Source organism: Bombina bombina, chromosome 7, assembly GCF_027579735.1.
Source record: "Bombina bombina isolate aBomBom1 chromosome 7, aBomBom1.pri, whole genome shotgun sequence".
Lineage (NCBI taxonomy): Eukaryota > Metazoa > Chordata > Amphibia > Anura > Bombinatoridae > Bombina > Bombina bombina.
Window position 1 is genome coordinate 533421902 of NC_069505.1, and position 26621 is coordinate 533448522.

Sequence of the window (26621 nt, forward strand, 5' to 3'; positions counted from 1 at the left end):
CTAGGGTATTGGCATTCACTACCTCCTTTGGTAATGAGTTCCACAATGTTATTGCTCTTACAGTGAAAAAAACCTTTCCGCTGCAGGAGATTAAATCTCCTTTCCGTTAACCTTAAATTGTGACCTCTTGTCACAAACAATTGTCTTGGAATAAACAGAGCTTCTGCCATCTCTGTATATGGGCCTTGAATATATTTATATAAAGTAATCATGTCACCTTTCAAGCACCTCTTTGCTAAAGAAAACAGACCCAGTTTGGCTAGCCTCTCCTCATAGCTTAAATTCTCCAATCCCCTTATTAGCTTTGTGGCCCTTCTCTGAACTTTTTCTAGTTCTGCAATATCTTTTTTTGCGATAGATACCCAGAACTGCATTCCATACTCAAGGTGAGGTCTTACCATGGCTTTATATGGTAACAGAATTATGCTTTCCTCCCTTGAATCAATGCCTCTTTTAATACATGCTAGTATCTTATTAGCCTTTGAAGCCGCTGCCCTGCATTGTGCACCCATCTTTAGCTTGTTATCTATTACTACTCCCAAATTCCTTTCCTCCTCTGTTTGGCTAAGTCTTGTCCCATTTAAATAATATGTTGCCTGCTTATTTTTACTTCCAAAATGTAGAACTTTGCATTTTCCCGTATTAAATCTCATTTTCCATTTACCTGCCCATACTTCTAATTGTTGCAGGTCCCTTTGCAATGAAAGTTCATCCTGCTTTGACCTAATGACCTTGCTTAACTTAGTATCATCTGCAAAAATAGAGATGTCGCTATTTAATCCTTGCTCCAAGTCATTTATAAAAATATTAAAAAGAATGGGGCCCAGTACTGATCCCTGGGGTACTCCACTGATTATCTTTGTCCAATCTGAGTATGATCCATTTACTACTACTCGTAGCTCCCTATCTTTTATCCAGTTATTTATCCATGAGCTAACATTTTCCGCTATTCCTAGTCCCTTAATTTTGTGCATTAATCTCTCATGTGGCACTGTATCAAACGCCCTTTCAAAATCTAAGTATATACATCAACTGCTTCCCCTTTATCTATAGTTTTACTTACTTCCTCATAGAATCTAATCTAAATACATTCTTGTATTTTTGACTCGTCAAGTGCTTTATTAACTAGTTCATCAGAGTAGGCTCTCTGTTTCAACCTATCTATCCTGTCTTTGGATTCAGCCTCAAATGTCTCATCCCTTGAACTTATGCGTTGATTTCTCAAGAATTGTCCTTTGGCAATTCCATGAAACACATGTTTGGGATGTGCACTCAAGGCATGAAGCAGTGAATTGGCTGTGATAACTTTACAAAATAAACTAGTGTCTATATGTTTAAGTAAAAAGTTAAATTTGAGATTAATATTTAAAAAAATAATCTCAGATTTGTGCCACTCATAAATAAATTTAATCTCAGGTATACAGCTGTTCAAATACTCCACAAATCTATCAGCCTCATTATGGCTGAATGTACTGACGAAAATTAGATCATCTATAAATCTCTTATAGAATTTGATCTTTTGAGAGAAGGGGTTGCTATCTCCAAGAAGAAAGGTATATTCAAGCCAACCCATGAACAGGTTGGCATATGATGGGGCGAATTTCACACCCATCGCCGTACCTCTCTTCTGGAGATAGCAAACACCCTCAAAGAGAAAATATTTGTGTTCCAAAAGGAACTTGATCAATCTCAAAACAAAATCCTTAGTTTCGTCATTATAGTCAGTCATAAGATCCAAGAAAAAATGAACAGCTGTGATCCCTAGTGTATGGGGAATGGAAGTATACAACACAATAACATATACTGTTAACCAGCAACATATGGGTTGTATCTCTTAAGTAACTTGGAAGGGACGTAACCAAAGGCAGCAGTATATTATCCACCCACTCCGAAAAATGTTCATAGAGTGAGCCAATACCCGCAACGATAGGGCGTCCCTTAATATCATCCAAACCCTTGTGGACTTTTGGCAGGTGATGAAAAATGGCATTATTGGATTGTTAACAAATAGATAATCAAATGTATTCTGATCAATGACCCCCATATAAAGACCATCATCAAGAAGGGATCTAAGACCAGTTTGAAAATGTCTAGTAGGGTTAGTCTGTAATGGCATATATGAACTTTGATCGCTCAGTTGTCTATCAGCCTCATTAATATAGAAGTTCCTGTCCATCACCACAATGCTTCCACCCTTGTCTGATTGTTTTATAACTATAGACACATTCCCTTGTAATGAGACAATAGCTTCTCTCTCTTTTCTAGACAAATTTGAGTGGCCTGCCTAAGTGGTGGTGTCCAGATAAGTCAAATCCTCCAGAACTCTCTTATGGAAATTCTCTATGGAATTCCCTCTAGACTGTACTGGATAAAATTTAGATTTACATTTCATGCTTATTTTAGGTACTAAATCCCCTAGAGACATTTATTCATGTTCAATGCTTAGAATCTGTAGTGTAAACAAATCTCGCATGTCAGAAAATAAAAATGAAGCATTCATGTTATCAGTGGTATCATAATCATCCACATTACTCACATCTAAGGGTTCCTGATCATTGTTCATAAAATGTCTGCGTAAAGTCAGATACCTGACAGATTTATTAACGTCTAAAATTGTTGGAAAAGGATCAAACTTACCAGATTGGCAAAAACCCAAGCCTCAATTTAGTACTTTTGATTCATATTCATTAAGTGTGTAAGAAGAAACATTAATGACAATATTATTCTCATTCACTTTTTTGGTTTTCTGAGTGTATACCTGTTTTTGGCCCTTGTGCCCATTGTGTTGTCCGTCCCACCCCCTCCCTTGACTTTCATGGCTGACCGAAAAACCGGTGCCGACTGGGAACTAGTACTAGGGGTCTTTTGGGAATCAATCGGCAATTGACCATTAACATTAATGTGCTCTTGATTAGCACTGACAATATTCTTATTTTTTGGAATTGTTCCTGATGGTACAAACTGGGTGCTGATGACTAAAGGTTTTGTGATCATATGAGAAGGGCCATGCTCATTAGAGCTAACCATATTGATGGGGTCTTTAACCAATGTAATTTCTCCCTCAGAGTTAGAACCCTCATCACAGGAGATGGAGAAGTTAGAAAGGGATTCCTCATTAGTAGTCTCAATATCCGTATCTTTAAAGCCAACTCTCCTATGTCCCTTATTATTTTTCCTTCTCCTCCTCCTGCAATTATGTCCAAGTATGGGTGTATTGCCCCGATGATTATCTACTTCTTCATCCTGCCACAACCTGTTCTGCCTACGTTTATGGGATTTCTTCCAGATAAAAACTTTGCTTGAGGTATAATCTTTTTGATCCCTGGGAATTTCACATGTTTGACCTGTATAATATCTTTCTTGTGTGATTCAACAACATTTTGTAAAAGTCTATCATACTCATCATATTCTTTACATGTCTGATGTTTATTCAGCTCTTGTTGCAGGGAAACAATATCCCCCCTCACATTGGCTAAAAATTCTGTTTTATATTTAACAAGCATTACCATGAGCCTAATAGAGCATTCAGACAACACCTTATTCCATTCCTTTACAAACTCTGTGTCATTAATCTAAAAAGTAGGGAATTTTTTTTTACCCTTAAACCTCTAGGGATCATAGTAAGAGATATATATTTATTCATTATCCACGTATATAATTTTAACCTCAGTTCTTTGAGGCGTAGCAACTCCATATTATAGAATAAGTCACTCAATTTGGTGTAAGATGTATGGCTCTTGTTCTACCCAGCAAAACTACTTTACCCTAGTAAAGAAAGATTAATAGAGCTCCCAGAACCTTTGAAAAACCTCTGGGTGCTGTGGTAAGGCCAAAAGGAAGTGCCACAAATTGATAGTGTTTGTCTAGATAGGCAAACCTTAGATATTTATGATAGTCCCCATGAATGGGAAAGTGAAGGTAAGCATCCTTCAGGTCTATGGTTGACATGAATTGACTTTCTTGAATCAGAGGTAGAATGGAGCGGATAGTCTCCATCTTGAAGGACGGAACCTTGATAAATTTGTTTAGTAACTTGAGATCTAAAAAGGGCCTGAAAGTTCCCTATTGTATGGGAACCACAAACAGGTTTAAGTAGAACCCTAGCCCCTGTTCCTGCCTTGGAACAGGCGCTATCCCTATAACTTCACCTCCTCCTTGCACTGAAGGCAAAGAGAATGACTGGGGGTTGTGGAAAGTAATACTCAAAAACTTTGCTGTGGTGCTCTTTGCCTCCTCCTGCTGGCCAGGAGTGATATTCCCAACAGTAATTGATGATCCCGTGGACTCATCGTGTCATAACAAATGAATACATTTATCAGGTAAACATACATTTTAATTTTGCAAGCGTTTCCTAAGTGTTGTGGTTGCAATTATTGTTTATAGTACACATTGGCGCACATATCACAACTATATATACTAATGGCAGCAAGGCACTCTAATGAAACACTAGAAAAGATGTGCGAAACAAGCTTCAATCAAAGGGAAATGAAACAGCAGATTTTTCTTTCATGATTTGGATAGAACAATTTTAAACAACTTTCCAATGTACATCTATTATTAAATTTGCTTCAATCTTTTGGTATCCTTTTTTGAAGGGGCAGCAATGCCCTAATGGGAGTAAGCTAAAAGGGACAGAATACTCATATGCTAAATCACTTAAAAGTGATGCAGCTTAACTGAAAAAAATAAATTATGCTTACCAGAAAATTTCCTTTCCTTCTGTATAAGGAGAGTCCATGGCTTCATTCCTTACTTGAGGGAAAAACAGAACCTGGCCACCAGGAGGAGGCAAAGACACCCTAGCCAAAGGCTTAAATACTCCTTCCACTTCCCAGTCATTCTGCCAAGGGAACAAGAAACAGTAGGAGAAATATCAGGGTATAATGGTGCCAGAGGATAAAAAACATAATTTAGGTCCGCCAAATGGAGTACACGGGCGGGGGCCGTGGACTATCCTTATACAGAAGGAAAGGAAATTATCTGGTATGCATAATTTATGTTTTCCTTCTAAAATAAGGAGAGTCCACGGCTTAATTCCTTAGGAGTGGGAAGTTATACCCAAGCTCTAGAGGACACAGAATGATAACAGGAGGGCTAAAAGGAAGGGCGGACCCTAATTCGAGGGCACCACAGCCTGCAAAACCTTTCTCCCGAAACCTGCTTCAGCCGAAGCAAAAACATCAAACTTGTAGAATTTGGAAAAAGTATGTAAGGAGGACCAGGTAGGCACCTTACAAATCTGATCCATATAGGCCTCATTATTAAAGGCCCAAGAGGAAGCCACTGCTCTAGTAGAATGAGCCGCAATCCTCTGAGGAGGTCTATGCCTCGCTGTCTCGTAAGCTAGGCGGATAAAACTCCTCAACCAAAATGATAAGGAAGTCGAAGAAGCCTTCTGGCCCTTACACTTCCCAGAATAGACAACAAACAAGGAAGAAGTCTGTGTAAAATCCTTAGTAGCCTGAAGATAGAACTTCAAGGCCCGAACCATGTTAAAATTATGCAGTAACCATTCCTTCAACGAGGAAGGATTGGGACACAAAGAAGGAATCACAATTTCCTGATAGATGCTGCGATCAGACACAACCTTGGGAAGAAAACCTAAGCTAGTGAGTAGGACAGCCTTATCAGAATGGAACACCAGATAAGGAGGCTCACATTGCAAGGTAGCCATCTCAGAAACTCTGCATGCAGAAGCAATAGCCAATAGAAAAATAACTTTATAGGACAATAATTTAATGTCAACAGCATGCATAGGCTCAAACGGAGCCTTTTGCAAAACCATAAGAACTAGATTTAAACTCCAAGGAGGAGCAGTAGATCTAAAAAAAGGTCTGATCCTAATCAGAGTCTTAACAAAATATTGAACATCAGGAAGCTCAGCGAGCCTCTTGTGCATCAAAACAGACAGGGCAGAAATCTGTCCCCTCAAGGAACTGGCAGAAAGGCCCTTCTTCAGATCTTCCTGGAGAAAGGAAAGGATCCTGGCAGCCTTAACCTTATTAAGAAAAGATAAATGTTCCAGCACTCTAGCAGGTATTGCACGTCACCTATGGGTCACTGTCCAGGACCCAAAATATATCATAGAAGAACGCAAAGGTGACAGCAAATCCTTATTTATTCATAGAATTATAGGGGACAAACAAACAGACCTTAACCTTATGACAGGACAAACCATGCTCTTCACACCAGAACAAGTAAGCTCTCCACACCTTATGACAGATGTGACGAGTAACAGGTTTACAAGCTTGAATGAGAGTATCAATAACTCTCTCAGAAAAACCTCTCTTGGCTAAGACTAAGCGTTTAATCTCCACGCAGTCAGCCTCAGAGAATCTAGATTTTGACGAACAAAAGGACCTTGTTCCATCAGATCCCTGCGACAAGGTAACTTCTAAGGCGGAGACAATTACATCCCCACCAGATCCGCGAACCACATCTTTTGCGGCCACGATGGAGCAATCCGTATTAATGACGCCTGCTCCTGCTTGATACAAGTCACTACTCGAGGAAGGAGAGGTAACGGCGGGAAAAGGCAAATGAGACAACCTCCAAGGCACTGCTAATGTATCTATTAGCTCGGCATGAGGATCCCTGGACCTCGACCCACATCTGGGAAGTTTGGTATTGAGACAGAACGCCATGAGATCTATATTTCTCTTTTCTTAATAAGGTTAAGGCTGTCAGGATCCTCGACCCACATCTGGGAAGTTTGGTATTGAGACAGGACACCATGAGATCTATCTCTGGTGACCCGCAACGGTTGCAAATCTCCGCAAACACCTCGGGATGGAGAGACCATTCTCCCGGATAAGAGGATTGTCTGCTGCGAAAATCCACCTCCCAGTTGACACCCGGAATGTGGATTGCTGACATCGAACAGTTGTGGGCTTCCGCCCACTCTAAAATCTGAGATACTTCCCTCATCACTAGGAAGCTTCTCGTGCCCCCCTGGTGGTTGATGTAAGCCACCAAGGTCACACTGTCTGATTGGAATCTGATACACTGGGATGAACCCAGAAGGGGACAAGCCTTCAGAGCATTGTAGATTGCCCGAAGTTCCAGAATGTTGATCGGGAGGAGATGCTCCTCCTGGTTCCATAGGCCCTGTGCCTTCCTGGCACCCCAAACAGCTCCCCATCCTGACAGACTTGCGTCTGTAGTCACAATCTCCCAGGATGGTCTTAAGAAGGATGTCCCTCGGGACAGATGAACTGGTCAAAGCCACCAAGAGAGTGATTCTCTCAACCAGTTGTCCAGAGAAATCTGTTGAGACAGATCCGAATAATCGCCGTTCCATTGCCTCAGCATGCACAGTTGTAATGGTCTTAGATGGAACCTGGCAAAGGAAATGGTGTCCATGCTGGACACCATGAGACCAATCACCTCCATACACTGAGCCACAGAGGGCTTCAAGGATGTCTGGAGGGCACAACATGATGAAGCTTGCTTGCAGCATCTCTGGTCTGTAAGGAATATCCTCATGGATATAGAGTCTATTATGGTACCCAGGAATTCCACCCTTTTACTTGGAACAAGAGAACTCTTTTCTAAGTTTATCTTCATGAGACCTAAGAAGAAAAAGAAGAGATTCCGAATGATCCCCTGCCAAATGAAAGGATGGTGCTTGAACCAGAATTTCATCCAAGTATGGAGCTACTGCTATGCCTCTGGTTCTGCAACTGCTATTAGAGCCCCTAGAACCTTCATAAAAATTCTTGGAGCAGTAGCTAGACCAAATGGAAGTGCAATGAACTGGAAGTGCTGGTCCAGAAATGCAAAGGAACTTGTAATGTTCCCTGTGGATTGGGACATGAAGGTAATCCTTCAAATCTATAGTGGTCATGAACTGCCCCTCCTGTACCAGGGGAAGAATGGACCTTATCGTCTTCATCTTGAAAGTGAGTGAGGACAGGTAGGGTGGGGCAGCATTGGTGAGGGCTTTGTAGGTCAGGGTGAGAATTTTGAATTTAACTCTGTTGTGAATGGGGAGCCAGTGAAGGGACTCACAGAGAGGTGCAGCAGAAACAGAGCGTAGAGAGAGGTGGATTAGCCTGGCAGATGCATTTAGGATGGATTGGAGGGGAGAGAGGCAGGAGAGAGGGAGGCCAGTTAGTAAGTTGTTACAGTAGTCAAGTCGGGAAATTACCAGGGAGTGAATGAGCTGTTTGGTAGTTTCAGCACTCAGAAACGGACGAATTTTGGAGATATTGCGTAGGTGGTTGCGGCAGGATGAAGAGAGCAGTTGGATGTGGGGAATGAAGGACAGATTTGAGTCAAGCGTGATTCCGAGGCAGCGGACTGAGGTGATGTGGAGATAGTGGTGCCGCCAACAGTGATAGAAAAATTAGAGACTGGAGTGGAGCTAGAGGGGGGAATTAGAAGTAGTTCGGTCTTGGACATATTTATTTTTAGGTGGTGAGAGGCCATCCAGGTGGAAATGCCAGATAAGCAGTCGCTGATGTGAGAGTTGACAGAAGGAGAGAGTGCAGGGGTGGAAAGGTAGATCTGGGTATCATCAGCATAGAGGTGATAGCTGAAGCCATAGCTGTTGATAAGTTTACCCAGTGAAGAAGTGTAAATAGAGAAGAGTAGAGGACCCAGGACAGAGCCTTGAGGTACTCCAACAGACAGGGGCAATAGAGAGGAGTCACCAGCAAAAGAGAGGGAGAAGGATCTGTTAGAGAGATAAGAGTGAATCCAGGAGAGGGCAGTGTCACAGAGACCAAGAGAACTGAGAGACCGTAGGAGAAGGGGATGGTCAACAGTGTCAAAGGCAGCAGAGAGGTCAAGTAAGATGAGTATAGAGCAGTAGCCTATGTTTTTAGAAGAAAGGAGATCGTTAGTAACCTTGGTGAGGGCAGTCTCAGTTGAGTGTTGGGGACGGAAGCCAGATTGCAGGGGTCGAGCAATGAGTTGGAGAACAGGAAGTGGGTTAGGCGATTGAAAACTAGTTTTTCAAGGAGTTTTGAAGCTAGTGGGAGCAGTGATATGGGGCGGTAGTTTGCAGGGGAGTTAGGGTCGAGGGAGGATTTTTTGAGGATGGGGGTGACCTTCACACGTTTGAAGGAGGCAGGGAATGAGCCGGTAGAAATGGATAGGTTAAATATGTGAGTAAGAGCCGGAGTGAGGGTGGTAGACAGAGGAGGAATTAGATGTGAAGGAATAGGGTCATGTGGGCAGGTAGTGAGGTGTGAGGAAGACAAAAGGGAAGCCACTTCACTCTCAGTGGTTGGGAGGAGGGTGCAGAGAGTGGCAGAGGGGGTGACTGGGAGCGGAGTTGGGAGATTGCAGGCTTGTGTCGGGATGTTTCCTTGGATTGCAAGTGTTTTATTGAGAAAATAGTCAGCAAGGTCTTGAGCACTGAATGCAGATGAGGGGGTGGTGCAGGTGGGTGGAGGAGAGAGTTGAAAATGGAGGGTTTGAGGAGTGAGTGGATATAAGAGAAGATAAGTAGGTTTGCTTAGCTAAGCAAAGGGCAGAGGTGTAAGAGTAGAGAATGAACTTATAGTGCATGAAATCATGTTCAGAGCGGGATTTCCTCCAGACGCGTTCAACAGTGTGGGAGCATTTTTGTAGGTGACACGTTTGTTGGGAGTGCCAGGGTGAAGCTGACGATGTGGGGCTTTGCGAGGTTGGGGTGGAGCGAGAGTGTCAAGTGCAGCAGAGAGAGTATTGTTATAGTGGGTTATAGCAAGGTCAGGGATATCGTGGAAGTGTGGGGGAGGCGTAGTTGATAAGATTGGAGAGTTGGGGAGCATCCACAGTGTGCAGATTTCTACTGGTGCGGGGGCGAGAGGGGGAAGTAGGTTTAGTATCTATATTAGGATTAAAGGTGAGCAGATGGTGGTCTGAGATGGGAAATGGGCAACATGCAACATTAGAGAGAGAGCAGAGATAGGAGAGTGTCCATCGCGGTGGGTAGGGTATAGGGTGGATTGTGAGAGGCCGAAGGAGTTAGTGAGTGAGAGGAGTTTAGAGGCAGCAGGGGCAGATGGGTTGTCAATGGGGATGTTGAAGTCCCCTAGGATTAGAGCAGGTGTATTTGTGGAGAGAAAGTAAGGAAGCCAGGCAGAAAAGTTGTCAAGGAATTGGGAAGTTGCTCTCTCTCGCCCCTCTCCTTTGCTCTCTCTCCCCTCTGTCTTTTGCTCTTTTGCACTCTCTCCCCTCTCTTTTGCTCTCTATCCCCCCTTTCCTTTGCTTCCTCTCCCCCTCTCCTTTGCTCTCTCTCCCCAATCTCCTTTGCTCTCCCCTCTCTCCTTTGCTCCCCCCTCTCTCCTTTGCTCTCTCTCGCCCCTCTCCTTTGCTCTCTCTCCCCTCTGTCTTTTGCTTTCTCTCCCCCTCTCTTTTGCTCTCTCTCCCTTCTCTTTTTTGCTCTCTCTCCCCCTCTCTTTTTTTTTGCTCTCTCTCCTCATCTTTTTTGCTCTCTCTCTTCCCCCTCTTTTGCTCTCTCTCCCCTCTCTTTTGCTCTCTCCCCCTCTGTTTTGCTCTCTCCCCCTCTATTTTGCTCTCTCTCCCCTCTCTCCTTTGCTCTCTCTCCCCCTCTCCTTTGCTCTCTCTCCCCCTGTTTTTTGCTCTCTCTCCCCCCTCTCTTTTGCTCTCTCCTCTCTCCTTTGCTCTCTCTCCCCTCTCTTTTGCTCTCTCTCCCCCCTCTCTTTTGCTCTCTCTTCCCCCCTCTCTTTTGCTCTCTCTCCCCCCTCTTTTTTGCTCTCTCTCCCCTCTCTTTTGCTATCTCTTCCCCTCTCTTTTGCTTTCTATGCCCTCTCTTTTGTTCTTTCTCTCCCCTCTTTTTTGCTCTCTCTCCCCCCTCTCTTTTGCTCTCTTTCTCTCTCCCCCTCTCTTTCTCTCTTCCCCTCTCTTTCCCTCTCCCCATCTCTTTCCCTCTCCCCCTCTCTTTCTCTCTCCCCCTTCTCTTTTGTTCTCTCTTCCCCCTCTCTTTATCTTTCCCCCCTTTTTTTCGCTCTCGGGCCACGCCCACTCCCGGGTGACCACGCCCACGACCCCCGCCGTGGCACTCCCGTTGGTCATGCTCCCTCGCCACGCCTGCTCGACCACGCCCACGCCCCCCACAACAGCCGATCTGATGTTGATGTCTGAAGTTGATCCTAAAGGCCAGGTATGTTTGTTCTCGCGCAGTCTCTACTGCGCATTACTGCATCTGACAAATATACCTGGCCTTTTATTATATAGGATGGATCTGTGCTGTCCAACCATGCAATAGATGCAATAGATATAATCACGTTACATAATGGTCTTTCATTCCTATGAAGCCTGCAGTTTTATATAACATCCACAGAAGTGCATCATAGAATGTTTAACATATATTTTCAGATTCTCTCTTGAATGTCATGATGTTTCTTATTTTTTGTTGTGGTGAAAGGACCTTATAGTATCGAAATTATGACAAGCACTACAGCACCCATAGCCCCATGCATGCAATGTCACCAATAGCTATTCTGGAAGCAGCAATAATTTCCAGACCTCTGAGGTAACAACTGGGTTACATGTCATATTTGTCATGGGAATAAAAACCAGGACTTTTTACTAACATAATACAAAGCAGTAAAGTGCTGTCAAAAAGTATAAATAAATCCTACACGTGTGTGTTAGAAAAATCATGAGGTGTGTGAGTAAAACGTTAATGAAGAAATGAAGCACTTTCATTACATTGTACTGGTTGTTCAAAATAGAAAGACTCTACTGTGCATTACAGCCAATCACCAACTATATCATGTGTGATTTATAAAAATGCTGGGAGGTATGAAGCTCTCGTATCAGCCAATCTGTGCTGATTCAGTGTGCAGATAATTTACATCTTTCTGAGGATCATAAACTATCAATATAAATGAATACTGTAATTTTCTGTCTTAATTTATCTTGCTTGGTAATTTGTGTATCTATCTATCCATGAAAGTGGGCTGTACTTTCAAACCGGACTGGGTCCACATCCCATGACACTGCAAAGCTCACAGCCCTGGGTGCTTACCAGTATTACCAGTATTGGTGCTGATATTTACCTCTCAATAGATACTGACTTTACTTTTTGCTTATTGGTGGATACTGGCTGTTGCCGTTTTACTGGACTCTAGCTGTTGTCTTCTCACTTGAAACTCACTGGATTATCTTACGGCTAGATTTGGAGTTTTGTCGGTAACGACCCGAAAAACTAACGCCGGCTTTTTTCTGGGCGCACCATAAAAATAACTCTGGTATTGAGAGTCCACATAAAGGCTGCGTTAGGCTCCAAAAAAGGAGCGTAGAGCATTTTTAACGCAGCTTCAACTCTCGATACCAGAGTTGCTTACGCAAGCGGCCAGCCTCAAAAACGTGCTCGTGCACGATTCCCCCATAGGAAACAATGGGGCTGTTTGAGCTGAAAAAAAAAACCTAACACCTGCAAAAAAGCCGCGTTCAGCTCTTAACGCAGCCCCATTCTTTGCTACGGGGAAACACTTCCTACGTCTGCACCTAACACCCTAACATGTACCCCGAGTCTAAACACCCCTAACCTTACACTTATTAACCCCTAATCTGCCGCCCCCGCTATCGCTGACACCTGCATTTTATTTTTAACCCCTAATCTGCCGCTCCGTAAACCGCCGCTACTTACATTATCCTTATGTACCCCTAATCTGCTGCCCCTAACACCGCCGACCCCTAAATTATATTTATTAACCCCTAATCTGCCGCCCACAACGTCGCCCCCACCTGCCTACACTTATTAACCCCTAATCTGCCGAGCGGACCGCACCGCTACTATAATAAAGTTATTAACCCCTAATCCGCCTCACTAACCCTATAATAAATAGTATTAACCCCTAATCTGCCCTCCCTAACATCGCCGACACCTAACTTCAATTATTAACCCCTAATCTGCCGACCGGAGCTCACCGCTATTCTAATAAATGGATTAACCCCTAAAGCTAAGTCTAACCCTAACACTAACACCCCCCTAAATTAAATATAATTTTAATCTAACAAAATTAATTAACTCTTATTAAATAAATTATTCCTATTTAAAGCTAAATACTTACCTGTAAAATAAACCCTAATATAGCTACAATATAAATTATAATTACATTGTAGCTATTTTAGGATTAATATTTATTTTACAGGCAACTTTGTAATTATTTTAACCAGGTACAATAGCTATTAAATAGTTAAGAACTATTTAATAGTTACCTAGTTAAAATAATTACAAAATTACCTGTAAAATAAATCCTAACCTAAGTTACAATTAAACCTAACACTATACTATCATTAAATTAATTAAATAAAATACCTACAATTACCTACAATTAAACCTAACACTACACTATCAATACATTAATTAAATACAATATCTACAAATAACTACAATGAAATAAACTAACTAAAGTACAAAAAATAAAAAAAGAACTAAGTTACAAAAATAAAAAAATATCTACAAACATAAGAACAATATTACAACAATTTTAAACTAATTACACCTACTCTAAGCCCCCTAATAAAACAACAAAGCCCCCCAAAATAAAAAATGCCCTACCCTATTCTAAATTACTAAAGTTAAAAGCTCTTTTACCTTACCAGCCCTGAACAGGGCCCTTTGCGGGGCATGCCCCAAGAAGTTCAGCTCTTTTGCCTGTAAAAAAAAACATACAATACCCCCCCCAACATTACAACCCACCACCCACATACCCCTAATCTAACCCAAACCCCTCTTAAATAAACCTAACACTAAGCCTCTGAAGATCATCCTACCTTGTCTTCACCTCACCAGGTATCACCGATCCGTCCTGGCTCCAAAATCTTCATCCAACCCAAGCGGGGGTTGGCGATCCATCATCCGGTGGCTGAAGAGGTCCAGAAGAGGCTCCAAAGTCTTCATCCTATCCGGGAAGAAGAGGCGATCCGGACCGGCAACCATCTTGATCCAAGCGGCATCTTCTATCTTCATCCAATGACGACCGGCTCCATCCTGAAGACCTCCACCGCGGACCCATCTTCTTCCGGCGACGTCCAACTGAAGAATGACGGTTCCTTTAAGGGACGTCATCCAAGATGGCGTCCCTCGAATTCCGATTGGCTGATAGGATTCTATCAGCCAATCGGAATTAAGGTAGGAATATTCTGATTGGCTGATCGGAACAGCCAATAGAATGCAAGCTCAATCTGATTGGCTGATTGGATCAGCCAATCGGATTGAACTTGATTCTGATTGGCTGATTCCATCAGCCAATCAGAATATTCCTACCTTAATTCCGATTGGCTGATAGAATCCTATCAGCCAATCGGAATTCGAGGGACGCCATCTTGGATGACGTCCCTTAAAGGAACCGTCATTCTTCAGTTGGACGTCGCCGGAAGAAGATGGGTCCGTGATGGAGGTCTTCAGGATGGAGCTGGTCGTCATCGGATGAAGATAGAAGATGCCGCTTGGATCAAGATGGTTGCCGGTCCGGATCGCCTCTTCTTCCCGGATAGGATGAAGAATTTGGAGCCTCTTCTGGACCTCTTCAGCCACCGGATGATGGATCGCCAACCCCCGCTTGGGTTGGATGAAGATTTTGGAGCCAGGACGGATCGGTGATACCTGGTGAGGTGAAGACAAGGTAGGATGATCTTCAGGGGCTTAGTGTTAGGTTTATTTAAGGGGGGTTTGGGTTAGATTAGGGGTATGTGGGTGGTGGGTTGTAATGTTGGGGGGGGGGTATTGTATGTTTTTTTTTACAGGCAAAAGAGCTGAACTTCTTGGGGCATGCCCCGCAAAGGGCCCTGTTCAGGGCTGGTAAGGTAAAAGAGCTTTTAACTTTAGTAATTTAGAATAGGGTAGGGCATTTTTTATTTTGGGGGGCTTTGTTGTTTTATTAGGGGGCTTAGAGTAGGTGTAATTAGTTTAAAATTGTTGTAATATTTTTCTTATGTTTGTAGATATTTTTTTATTTTTTGTAACTTAGTTCTTTTTTATTTTTTGTACTTTAGTTAGTTTATTTCATTGTAGTTATTTGTAGATATTGTATTTAATTAATGTATTGATAGTGTAGTGTTAGGTTTAATTGTAGGTAATTGTAGGTATTTTATTTAATTAATTTAATGATAGTATAGTGTTAGGTTTAATTGTAACTTAGGTTAGGATTTATTTTACAGGTAATTTTGTAATTATTTTAACTAGGTAACTATTAAATAGTTCTTAACTATTTAATAGCTATTGTACCTGGTTAAAATAATTACAAAGCTGCCTGTAAAATAAATATTAATCCTAAAATAGCTACAATGTAATTATAATTTATATTGTAGCTATATTAGGGTTTATTTTACAGGTAAGTATTTAGCTTTAAATAGGAATAATTTATTTAATAAGAGTTAATTAATTTCGTTAGATTAAAATTATATTTAATTTAGGGGGGTGTTAGTGTTAGGGTTAGACTTAGCTTTAGGGGTTAATCCATTTATTAGAATAGCGGTGAGCTCCGCTCGGCAGATTAGGGGTTAATAAGTGTAGGCAGGTGGAGGCGACATTGAGGGGGGCAGATTAGGGGTTAATAAATATAATATAGGGGTCGGCGGTGTTAGGGGCAGCAGATTAGGGGTACATAAGGATAACGTAGGTGGCGGCGCTTTGCGGTCGGCAGATTAGGGGTTAATTATTGTAGGTAGCTGGCTGCGACGTGGTGGGGGGCAGATTAGGGGTTAATAAATATAATATAGGGGTCGGCGGTGTTAGGGGCAGCAGATTAGGGGTACATAAGGATAACGTAGGTGGCGGCGCTTTGCGGTCGGCAGATTAGGGGTTAATTATTGTAGGTAGGTGGAGGTGACGTTGTGGGGGGCAGGTTAGGGGTTAATAAATATAATACAGGGGTCGGCGGTGTTAGGGGCAGCAGATTAGGGGTACATAAGGATAACGTAGGTGGCGGTCGGCAGATTAGGGTTTAAAAAAATGTATTCGAGTGTCGGCGATGTGGGGGGACCTCGGTTTAGGGGTACATAGGTAGTTTATGGGTGTTAGTGTACTTTAGAGCACAGTAGTTAAGAGCTTTATAAACCGGCGTTAGCCCAGAAAGCTCTTAACTACTGACTTTTTTCCTGCGGCTGGAGTTTTGTCGTTAGATGTCTAACGCTCACTTCAAACACGACTCTAAATATCGGAGTTAGAAAGATCCCATTGAAAAGATAGGATACGCAATTGACGTAAGGGGATCTGCGGTATGGAAAAGTCGCGGCTGAAAAGTGAGCGTTAGACCCTATTTTGAGTGACTCCAAATACCGGCGGTAGCCTAAAACCAGCGTTAGGAGCCTCTAACGCTGGTTTTCACGGCTAACGCCAAACTCCAAATCTAGGTCCAAATAAAAAATTACACATGCACCATCATTAGGGTGATAATATCATATGTTACTGAGGATAAGATGAAAGGATATGCTCCTATAATACACAATGGGTAGTTGTATTTGAAATGTTTTACAAAACTTTGTTCCCACCCGGTGCCCCGGCCGCAGGCAGCCAGTCAGGAGCCTCTAACGCTGGTTTTCACGGCTAACGCCAAACTTCAAATCTAGGTCTTAATCTCTTAAGATTCTCTGGCAAAATAATTTAAGAAAATGCTGAAACATTGTATTTATATATTCAGAGTAATATAACATCACAAGACCTTGTGGTGATTACCTCATAGACACTCATGAGTGATTGCTATGGAGCATTTCATCAACAAACATCCCTGATGCTGCCAACTTTCTTCATAAAAATGACAATTTGAGAGTTCTTTGTGATGCAGCAAAATTTTAAAATATATTACTGACATGTAGAAAAGCTACATCCTTATAGAGTTCATCTCTCCAGGAAAAACATCAGGGACAGACTGATATTCTGCAAAAAGGTACAGGGATTGGACTGCTGAGGACTGGGGTAAAGTCATTTTCTCTGATGAATCCTATTCCAATTTTTTGGGGCATCCGGAAAAAAAACTTGTCCGGAGAAGAAAAGGTGAGCGCTACCATAAGTCTTGTGTCATGCCAACAGTAAAGTATCCTGAGACCATTCATGTGTGGGGTTGCTTCTCATCCAAGAGAGTGGGCTCACTCACAATTTTGCCTAAGAACACAGCCATGAGTAAAGAATGGTACAAAAACATCTTCCAAGAGCAACTTCTCCCAACCATAAAAAGAACAGTTTTGTAATGAACAATGCCTTTTCCAGCATGATAGAGCCATAAGGCAAAAGCGAGCAAGTAAGTGGCCTGGGGAACAAAACATTGAAATTTTGGTTCCATCGCCAGAAAACTCCCCAGACCTTGAGAGAGTAAGTTTGCAGCTGCAACAGCTCACGGAGCACACAGCACAGATCCGTCCCGGGCAAATGACGTCATCCGCCTTAGCGGCAGCGTAATCCTCCAGCAGATAGACCCTCAATCCTGGCAAGGTGCAGAGCTCTGGGGTGCGGGAACCATCCGCCCAAAGTAGTACCAAAGAATAGAAGAGCCGCACACAGTTTAAATGTCCAACTTTGCAAATTTATTGCACAAAGTTAAAATTACCAACACAAACACAGAAACAAGGTGTCTGACGCGTTTCCCGCCCTCTAGTGGAGCTTCATCAGAGACATAATGACAATGTACACAATCCATCCTTATATTGAGCAATGATTGCCCTCACATCTGCCCACACATGAACAAATTTGAAGAAACAGTGAAAACAGATAAAAACAGAACAAAGTACATCTCATCTGCAGTGCTGTTTTAAACTAGTACTAAATATTCTATAAGACAATTTGACCATTGCAAAGAACATTGCAAAAAAACATTGCAACAAAGCATTGCAAAAAAGCTAATTAGCTTCTTGATATTATGTTGTTGTTTGCCCGCACTATATCGCATATCAATGTCAGAGAGATAAAGGACAATTCACTCTCTCAATCTGTCAAAACAGACAGTATATCATTGATCCTATGTGCATGCACACAGCAGCATAATTATAACCCCATGGTGAAAAACAAAACAGTCAATACACAGCAACCATATACCTAAAATGTCCTTATTTTGTGCATAGAGGCAAAACATTCCAACATTGGCATTAAAATAACAACCAATGGTGGAATGTAATACACATCAAATTCCAGTACATCAATATACTACTATTCCTCTATGTGGTATCAAACACACCTGTCATTCTAGTTAGCTACAGGAAGACATTACATTAATGGTGCAATCAATTGCGGTACTCCACCGAGTCTTTATTAGAAATAAAAAAGAGATAAGTTAGTGTGAAAACACATACAAATATTTGATATAACTAAGTACCCCTCGGTGTATATTTTATGTTACATTTCTGCAATGATATAGAACTCTTAAGTAGTAAATTATACAAATATTATGTACAGGACACGGGTACACTATCCGCTTAGATTAAAGGCTATATATATGAGAGATCCATGTAGGCACAGTCTAAATGGCCCTGTGCGGTATGGCCCTTATTGGCTGACAAGACATAAGCTTACATGTACATAGCTTATGTCATATAACAACATAGAGGTATATAGAGATATAGATATAAACGATGATTTTAAGGTATATATGTCTAAACTTGGAATCCAAAATGGGCTCAAAACATTACTTATTATTTATTTTATTTAAATATAAATATACTAAACAAAATAACTAATGTCCCATTCTTTGTTTAACCCCAAGGGAACCCTGGTCTTTAATTTAAAGATCCAATAAAGTTCTTTCTTATCTAATACCTTATATCTGTTACCTCCTCAAATAGGGGTCAATGCCTTATCTATTGCTTTTATACTGAAATCCCCGACATTCGTGAAATGTACTCCATTGAAGTGCTGAGCTATACTAGAATCTTTATTATAATTCTTGACATCATTAAAATGTTCTCGTGCTCTAGTGCCCAGTTGTCTACTCGGTTTTCCAACATATTGGTAATGACAAATTAAACACTCCAATAGGTACACCACGAATATCGACCTACAGTTCGCATAGAAGTCTATGTCATAGCTACAGCCATCAACCGTGGATTTGAATTTTTTATTGCCATCGATCATACCGCAGGTTAGGCATCCCCTGCCCCCACATTTGAAATTGCCTGTTGTATTTAGCCACGTTCTCCCACTCCTTGGTCTCATGACCATACTAGGTGCAAGTGTTTTAGCCAATGTTACCGGTTTCTTTGTGCAATAAATTTGCGAAGTTGGACATTTAAACTGTGTTCGGCTCTTCTATTCTTTGGAACTCCCCAGACCTTAATCCCATTGAGATCTTTAGAAAAAAGGCGCTTGAGAGGTGACATGATTACTTTATATAAATATATTCAAGGCCCATATTCAGAGATGGCAGAAGCTCTGTTTATTCCAAGAAAATTGTTTCTGACAAGAGGTCACAATTTAAGGTTGGAGGAAAGGAGATTTAATCTCCTGCAACGGAAACGTTTTTTCACTGTAAGAGCAATAAAATTGTGGAACTCATTACCAAAGGAGGTAGTGAATGCCAATAGTCTGGATACATTTCTGTATATAAACAAAATTCATGGATATGATTGCTAGTATTAAATGGGTCACCTTTTAGTGGTGTTATTTAAGCTTAACTGGAGCTTTTTGTAAGTATTTTAGATTTGTATAGGTTGAACTCAATGGACTTCAGTCTTTTTTCAATCTTATCTACTATGTACTATGTATAACTTGTGTTCAATCCTCAAGAAGCGGGTGAACAAAAAATCCCCCACATATTCTGCCAGACTACACTGCAAATATTGACTCTTTGCATTAACTTAATGTAATTGTCAATAAAAGCCTTTGGCACTTATGAAATGCTTGTAATTATACTTCAGTATACCATAGTAACATCTGACAAAAAGATCAAAAACCACTGAAGCAGCAGACTTTTTGAAAATTATTATTTTTGACATCCTTAAAACTTTTTGGTCAGGACTGTACACAAAGGTTCATTTAACTCAATATTTAATTCCCCATTAAGGCCTTGATTATAAAAAGAGCGCTATTTTGTGTGATATAACAAGTGGTTATTGCACTGAAATGAGACGTAAACTGTTGAAGGTTAGTTGAGATTAGTTGATTATGTCATAGGTGATGTCACTAGTGAAGTAATTGATGATGTCATGAATGATGTGATTGATAATGTGATTGCAGCAAATCTTCCAAATCTTTGATTTGGAACTTAAACTCTGGAATTAACTAAAGACTTTTTGCTGTTGAATTTGCTTACTTTTTATATTGTAGTCCTAAATTATTGTTTTTTTCCAAGTTTCTGTGAACTGCATTTCTACTAATAAACTTATAATAAATATGCACTAAAATGTTTGCATAATTGTATTGACATATTTTTCACTTTTATCACTTTCAAGTGTATCATGGGTATCATGTCCCTTTACCACACTGGGTCAGCCAATGACAAGAGACATATGTACAGCCACCAACCATAAACATATGTGCTGTGGGTCTCCAAAGAAACTCTTGCTACAATGCTGCATGTGAAAATTCTGTATCTGGGAATCAGGTTAGATTTGATGTAAGAAAACAACTATTGAAAATACATAGGTGAAAATGTGTCCATTTTAAAGGACCAGTCAATACAGTAGATTTGCATAGACAAAAAATAAATAATAAAAAGACAATGCAATAGCACTTAGTCTGAACTTCAAATGAGTAGTAGATTTTTTTCTGACAAATTTAAAAGGTATGTCTCTTTCCACTCCCCCTGTATCATGTGACAGCCATCAGCCAATCACAAATGCACATACGTATAGTCTGTGAATTCTTGCACATGCTCAGTAGGAGCTGGTGACTCAAAAAGTGTAAATATAAAAGGCTGTGCACATTTTTTTATTGGAAGTAAATTACAATTGCTGCTCTATCTGAATCATGACGGTTTTATTTTGACCTGAGTGTCCCTTTAACAATTATGTAGAATAATAGCAGGTATCCAAGCACCAACCTGTTCCTGCAAGACGTTCCGGCGTATGAGTTCGTTCTCTTGTTCCTGTTTTACTTGCAACTCTTTCTCCGCTTCATCTTGCTCGCGTGCACGAGTCACATGATACTGAGCTTGGCTCAGGAGATCTGAGCATTGCCTGCAATTTGGAAAAGATTAAAGAAAAAATGAAAAACAGAAATAAATGAAAAGTTAAGAACAAAAAAGATGAGTGAATTTCTGCAGTCAAACTCACTGAGCTTCTGTAGATGCATAAGCCAAGTTTAACCTTGTTTTGTCTCCTTCTTTGCTCAAATAATTGAAATATCTACAAATAAAAACATAAAAATGTCTGTAAAAACATGTCCACACATTATTACCTGCGCACAAGATGGGAGAATATAGCAGTAACTAGCCAATATGGCCTTTATCAATTTGTGTATACAGCTTTAGGTGTCAAGTTAAAGGACCACTTAACACAGTAGACTAAAATAATCAATAAATGCATTATAAAAAGACAATGCAAAATCATTTTGAATTTCAAATGAATAGTAAAACATTTTTTCTGACAAAGTTACATTTGTCTTCCTAATGTATCATGTGACAGCCATCAGCCACACAAAATGCATATAAATATATCCTGTGAATCTTGCACATGCTCAGTAAGAGCATATCAAAATATTGTGCATGTTTAGAAAATGGAAGTGAATTGGAAAATTGTTTAAAAATTGTGTTCTCTATCTAAATCATGAAAGTTTAATTTAGACTTTACTGTCCCTTTAAACTGTTTTGCTAACATGTTTCCTAATAATTGATTTTATGTGTTGCTAGAGTGATGTGTGAGATATCATTGGGCTCCTCACCCAGCTACAGATGTTGATAGCAGGACTGCCCACTAAAAATGCGCTCCTAAATATAGGTAAATTGATGCTCAAATAAATAAAGAAGATGATACAACTGGGCCCCTTGGCAAACTCATGAGCTTCTATAAACCTAAGCTTATGTTATCTTGCTATAAAGAGGTGTGTGTCCCTCCACCAGTAGAGCAGTGACGGATATCCTTACCAGCCAGAGACGAATAGTAGAAAGTACCAAAAAAGGAAATTTATGCTTACCTGATAAATTGATTTCCTCTACGATACGACAAGTCCACGGATTCATCCTTTTACTTATCCTCCTGCCAACAGGAAGTGGCAAAGAGCACCACAGCAGAGCTGTCTATATAGCTTCTCCCTTGACTCCACCCCCCAATCATTCGACCGAAGGTATAGGAAGAAAAAGGAGAAACTAAAAGGTGCAGAGGTGACTGAAGTTTTAAACAAAAAACAATATAATCTGTCTTAAATTGACAGGGAGGGCCGTGGACTCGTCGTATCGTAGAAGAAATCAATTTATTAGGTAAGCATAAATTTCCTTTTCTTCTAATACGACGAGTCCACGGATTCATCCTTTACTTGTGGGATACAATACCAAAGCTACAGGACACGGATTAACGGGAGGGACAAGACAGATACCTAAACAGAAGGTACCACTGCTTGAAGAACTTTTCTCCCAAAAATAGCCTCAGAACTTCAGAAGAAGCAAAAGTATCAAATTTGGAAAATTTGGAAAAGGTAACCAAGTCGCAGCCTTACAAATCTGTTCAACAGAAGCATCGTTTTTAAAAGCCCATGTGGAAGCCACCGCTCTAGTAGAATGAGCTGTAATTTTTTCAGGAGGCTGCTGTCCAGCAGTTTCAAATGCCAAATGGATGATGCTTTTCAGCCAAAAAGAAAGAGAGGTAGCAGTAGCTTTTTGACCCCTATGCTTTCCAGATAGACAACAAATAGAGAAGATGTTTGACGGAAATCCTTGGTCGCTTGCAAGTAAAACTTCAAGGCACGAACCACGTCCAAGTTATGTAACAGACGCTCCTTCTTAGAAGAAGGATTAGGACACAGAGAAGGAACAACAATTTCCTTATTAATATTCTTATTTGAAACAACCTTAGGAAGAAAACCAGGTTTAGTGCGCAAAACCACCTTATCAGAATGGAATATAAGATAAGGCGAGTCGCACTGTAACGCAGAGAGCTCAGAAACTCTTCGAGCAGAAGAGATAGCAACTAAAAAAAACAGAACTTTCCAAGATAAAAGTTTAATATCTATGGAATGCATGGGTTCAAACGGAACCCCCTGAAGAACATTAAGAACTAAATTCAAACTCCATGGCGGAGCAACAGGTTTAAACACAGGTTTAATTCTAACCAAAGCCTGACAAAATGACTGAACATCTGGAACATCTGCCAGACGCTTGTGTAGTAAGATTGACAAAGCAGAAATCTGTCCCTTTAAGGAACTTGCTGATAAACCCTTCTCCAATCCTTCTTGGAGAAAGGACAAAATCCTAGGAATCCTGATCTTATTCCATGAGTAGTCTTTGGATTCGCACCAATAAAAATATTTACGCCGTATCCTATGGTAAATTTTCCTAGTGACCGGGTTTCGAGCCTGAATCAAGGTATCAATGACCAACTCAGAGAATCCCCGCTTAGATAAAATCAAGCGTTCAATCTCCAGGCAGTCAGTTGCAGAGAAATTAGATTCGGATGTTGGAACGGACCCTGAATGAGAAGGTCCTGTCTCAGTGGCAGTTTCCACGGTGGCAGAGATGACACTTCCACCAGATCTGCATACCAAGTCCTGCGTGGCCACGCAGGCGCTATCAAGATTACCGAAGCCCTCTCCTGTTTTATTCTGGCAATCATACGAGGTAGGAGAGGAAAAGGAGGAAACACATAAGCCAGGTTGAACGACCAAGGTACTGCTAGAGCATCTATCAGTACTGCTTGAGGATCCCTTGATCTGGACCCATAACAAGGAAGTTTGGCATTCTGACGAGATGCCATCAGATCCAATTCCAGTGTGCCCCATTGATGAATCAATTTTGCAAACACCTCCGGATCGAACTCCCACTCCCCCCGGATGAAAAGTCTGACGACTTAGAAAATCCGCTTCCCAGTCCTCCACTCCTGGGATATATATTTATTGCTGATAGATGGCAAGAGTGAGTCTCTGCCCATCAAATTATTTTGGAAACCTCCATCATCGCTAGAGAACTCTTTATTCCCCTTGATGATTGATATATGCTACAGTCGTGATATTGTCCGACTGGAATCTTATGAATTTGGCCGAAGCCAGCTGAGGCCACGCTTGAAGTGCGTTGAATATCGCTCTCAGTTCCAGAATATTTATTGGTAGTAGGGACTCCTCCTGAGTCCACACACCCTGAGCTTTCAGGGAATTCCAGACTGCACCCCAGCCCAAGAGGCTGGCGTCCTTCGTCACTATGACCCATGCTGGCCTGCGGAAACACATTCCCTGGGACAGTTGATCCTGTGACAACCACCAATGAAGAGAGTCTCTGGTCTCTACATCCAGATTTATCTGCGGAGATAAATCCGCATAATCCCCATTCCACTGTCTGAGCATGCACAGCTGCAGTGGTCTGAGATATAAGCGAGCAAACGGAACTATGTCCATTGCCGCTACCATTAACCCAATGACCTCCATAAACTGCGCCACTGATGGCCGAAGAATGGAATGAAGTGCTCGGCAAGTAGCTAAGATCTTTGATTTTCTGACCTCCGTCAGAAAAATGTTCATGTCTACCGAGTCTATCAGAGTTCCTAGGAATGGAACTCTTGTCAGAGGAACTAGTGAACTCTTTTTTATGTTCACCTTCCACCCGTGAGTTCTTAGAAAAGCCAACACAATGTCCGTGTGAGATTTGGCTAGATGGTAAGTTGACACCTGAATCAAAATATCGTCCAGATAGGGCGCCACTGCTATGCCCCGCGGCCTTAGAACCGCCAGAAGGGACCCTAGCACCTTTGTGAAGATTCTGGGAGCTGTGGCCAACCCGAAAGGAAGGGCCACAAACTGGTAATGTTTGTCCAGGAAGGCGAACCTGAGGAACTGTTGATGATCTTTGTGGATAGGAATGTGAAGATACGCATCCTTCAAATCCACGGTGGTCATATATTGACCCTCCTGGATCATTGGTAAAATTGTTCGTATGGTCTCCATCTTGAATGATGGGACTCTGAGAAATTTGTTTAGAGATCTAAAATCGGTCTGAAGGTTCCCTCTTTTTTGGGAACCACAAACAGATTGGAGTAAAACCGCTACCCTTATTCTAATTTTGGAACTGGGCAGATTACACCCATGGTATATAGGTCTTCTACACAGCGTAAGAATGCCTATCTTTTTGTCTGGTCTACAGACAAACGTGAAAGATGAAATCTCCCTCTTGGGAGAGAATCCTTGAATTCTAGACGATACCCCTGGGTCACAATTTCTAATGCCCAGGAATCCTGAACGTCTCTTGCCCAAGCCTGAGCAAAGAGAGAAAGTCTGCCCCCTACTAGATCCGGTCCCGGATCGGGGGCTGCCCCTTCATGCTGTCTTGGTAGCAGCAGTGGGCTTCTTGGCCTGTTTACCTTTATTCCATGTCTGGTTAGGTCTCCAGACTGACTTGGATTGAGCAAAGTTCCACTCCTGCTTGGAGGCGGATGAGGAAGTAGAGGGACCACCTTTAAAGTTTCGAAAGGAATGAAAATTATTCTGTTTGGTCCTCCTTTAGTTCAGGCCCGAATAGGGTCTTACCCTTAAAGGGAATAGCTAAAAGCTTGGATTTAGATGACACATCAGCAGACCAAGACTTAAGCCATAACGCTCTACGCGCTAAAATGGCAAAGCCTGCATTCTTTGTCGCTAATTTAGCTATTTGGAAAGCGGCATCTGTAATAAAATAATTAGCTAGCTTGAGATCCTTAATTCTATCCAAAATATCATCTAATGGGGTCTCAACCTTAAGAGACTCCTCTAGAGCCTTAAACCAAAAAGCTGCTGCAGTAGTTACTGGAACAATGCACGCTATAGTTTGTAAAAGAAAACCCTGATGAATAAACAATTTCTTTAGAAGCCCCTCTAATTTTTTATCCATAGGATCTTTGAAAGCACAACTGTCCTCAATGGGTATAGTTGTACGCTTAGCCAGGGTAGAAATAGCTCCCTCCACCTTAGGGACCGTCTGCAACGAATCCCGACTGGTGTCAGATATGGGAAACATTTTCTTAAAAGTAGGAGGGGGAGAGAACGTAATGCCTGGACTATCCCATTCCTTAGTAACAATGTCCAAAATTCTTTTAGGGACTGGAAAAACATTAGTGTAAGTAGGGACCTCCAGATATTTATCCATTTTACACAGTTTCTCTGGTGGAATGACAATAGGGTCACAATCATCCAGAGTCGCTAAGACCTCCCTGAGTAACAAGCGGAGGTGTTCAAGCTTAAACTTAAAGGCCGTCACATCTGAGTCTGTTTGAGGGAACATCTTTCCTGAATCAGAAAGCTCTCCCTCAGACAACAATTCCCCCACCCCCAAATCAGAACACTGTGAGGGTACATCGGAGATGGCCAATAACACATCAGAGGGCTCAGCATTTACTCTAATACCTGACCTGCTGCGCTTACCCTGTAAACCTGGCAGTTTAGATAATACCTCTGTAACGGTAGTAGATCTAACTGCAGCCATATCTTGCAGGGTGAAAGAATTAGACGCACTAGTACTTGGCGTCGCTTGGGCGGGCGTTAAACGTTGTGACACTTGGGGAGAAGCAGATGGCATAACCTGATTCTCTTCTGACTGAGAATCATCCTGAGACATACT

At 41.5% G+C, this 26621-nt stretch overlaps 1 protein-coding gene across 1 annotated transcript in view; it reads right to left on the reverse strand.

Annotated features, from left to right (window-relative positions):
• LOC128636500 (RNA polymerase-associated protein CTR9 homolog) overlaps positions 1-26621 on the reverse strand; it is a 741649-nt gene that overhangs the window by 16371 nt on the left and 698657 nt on the right. The window contains exons 19-20 of the mRNA XM_053689508.1: positions 21166-21237; positions 20934-21069 (exon numbers count right to left, since the gene is read on the reverse strand). Coding sequence (XP_053545483.1) covers positions 20934-21069; positions 21166-21237 — 208 coding nt within the window. The remainder of the gene's footprint in view (positions 1-20933; positions 21070-21165; positions 21238-26621) is intronic.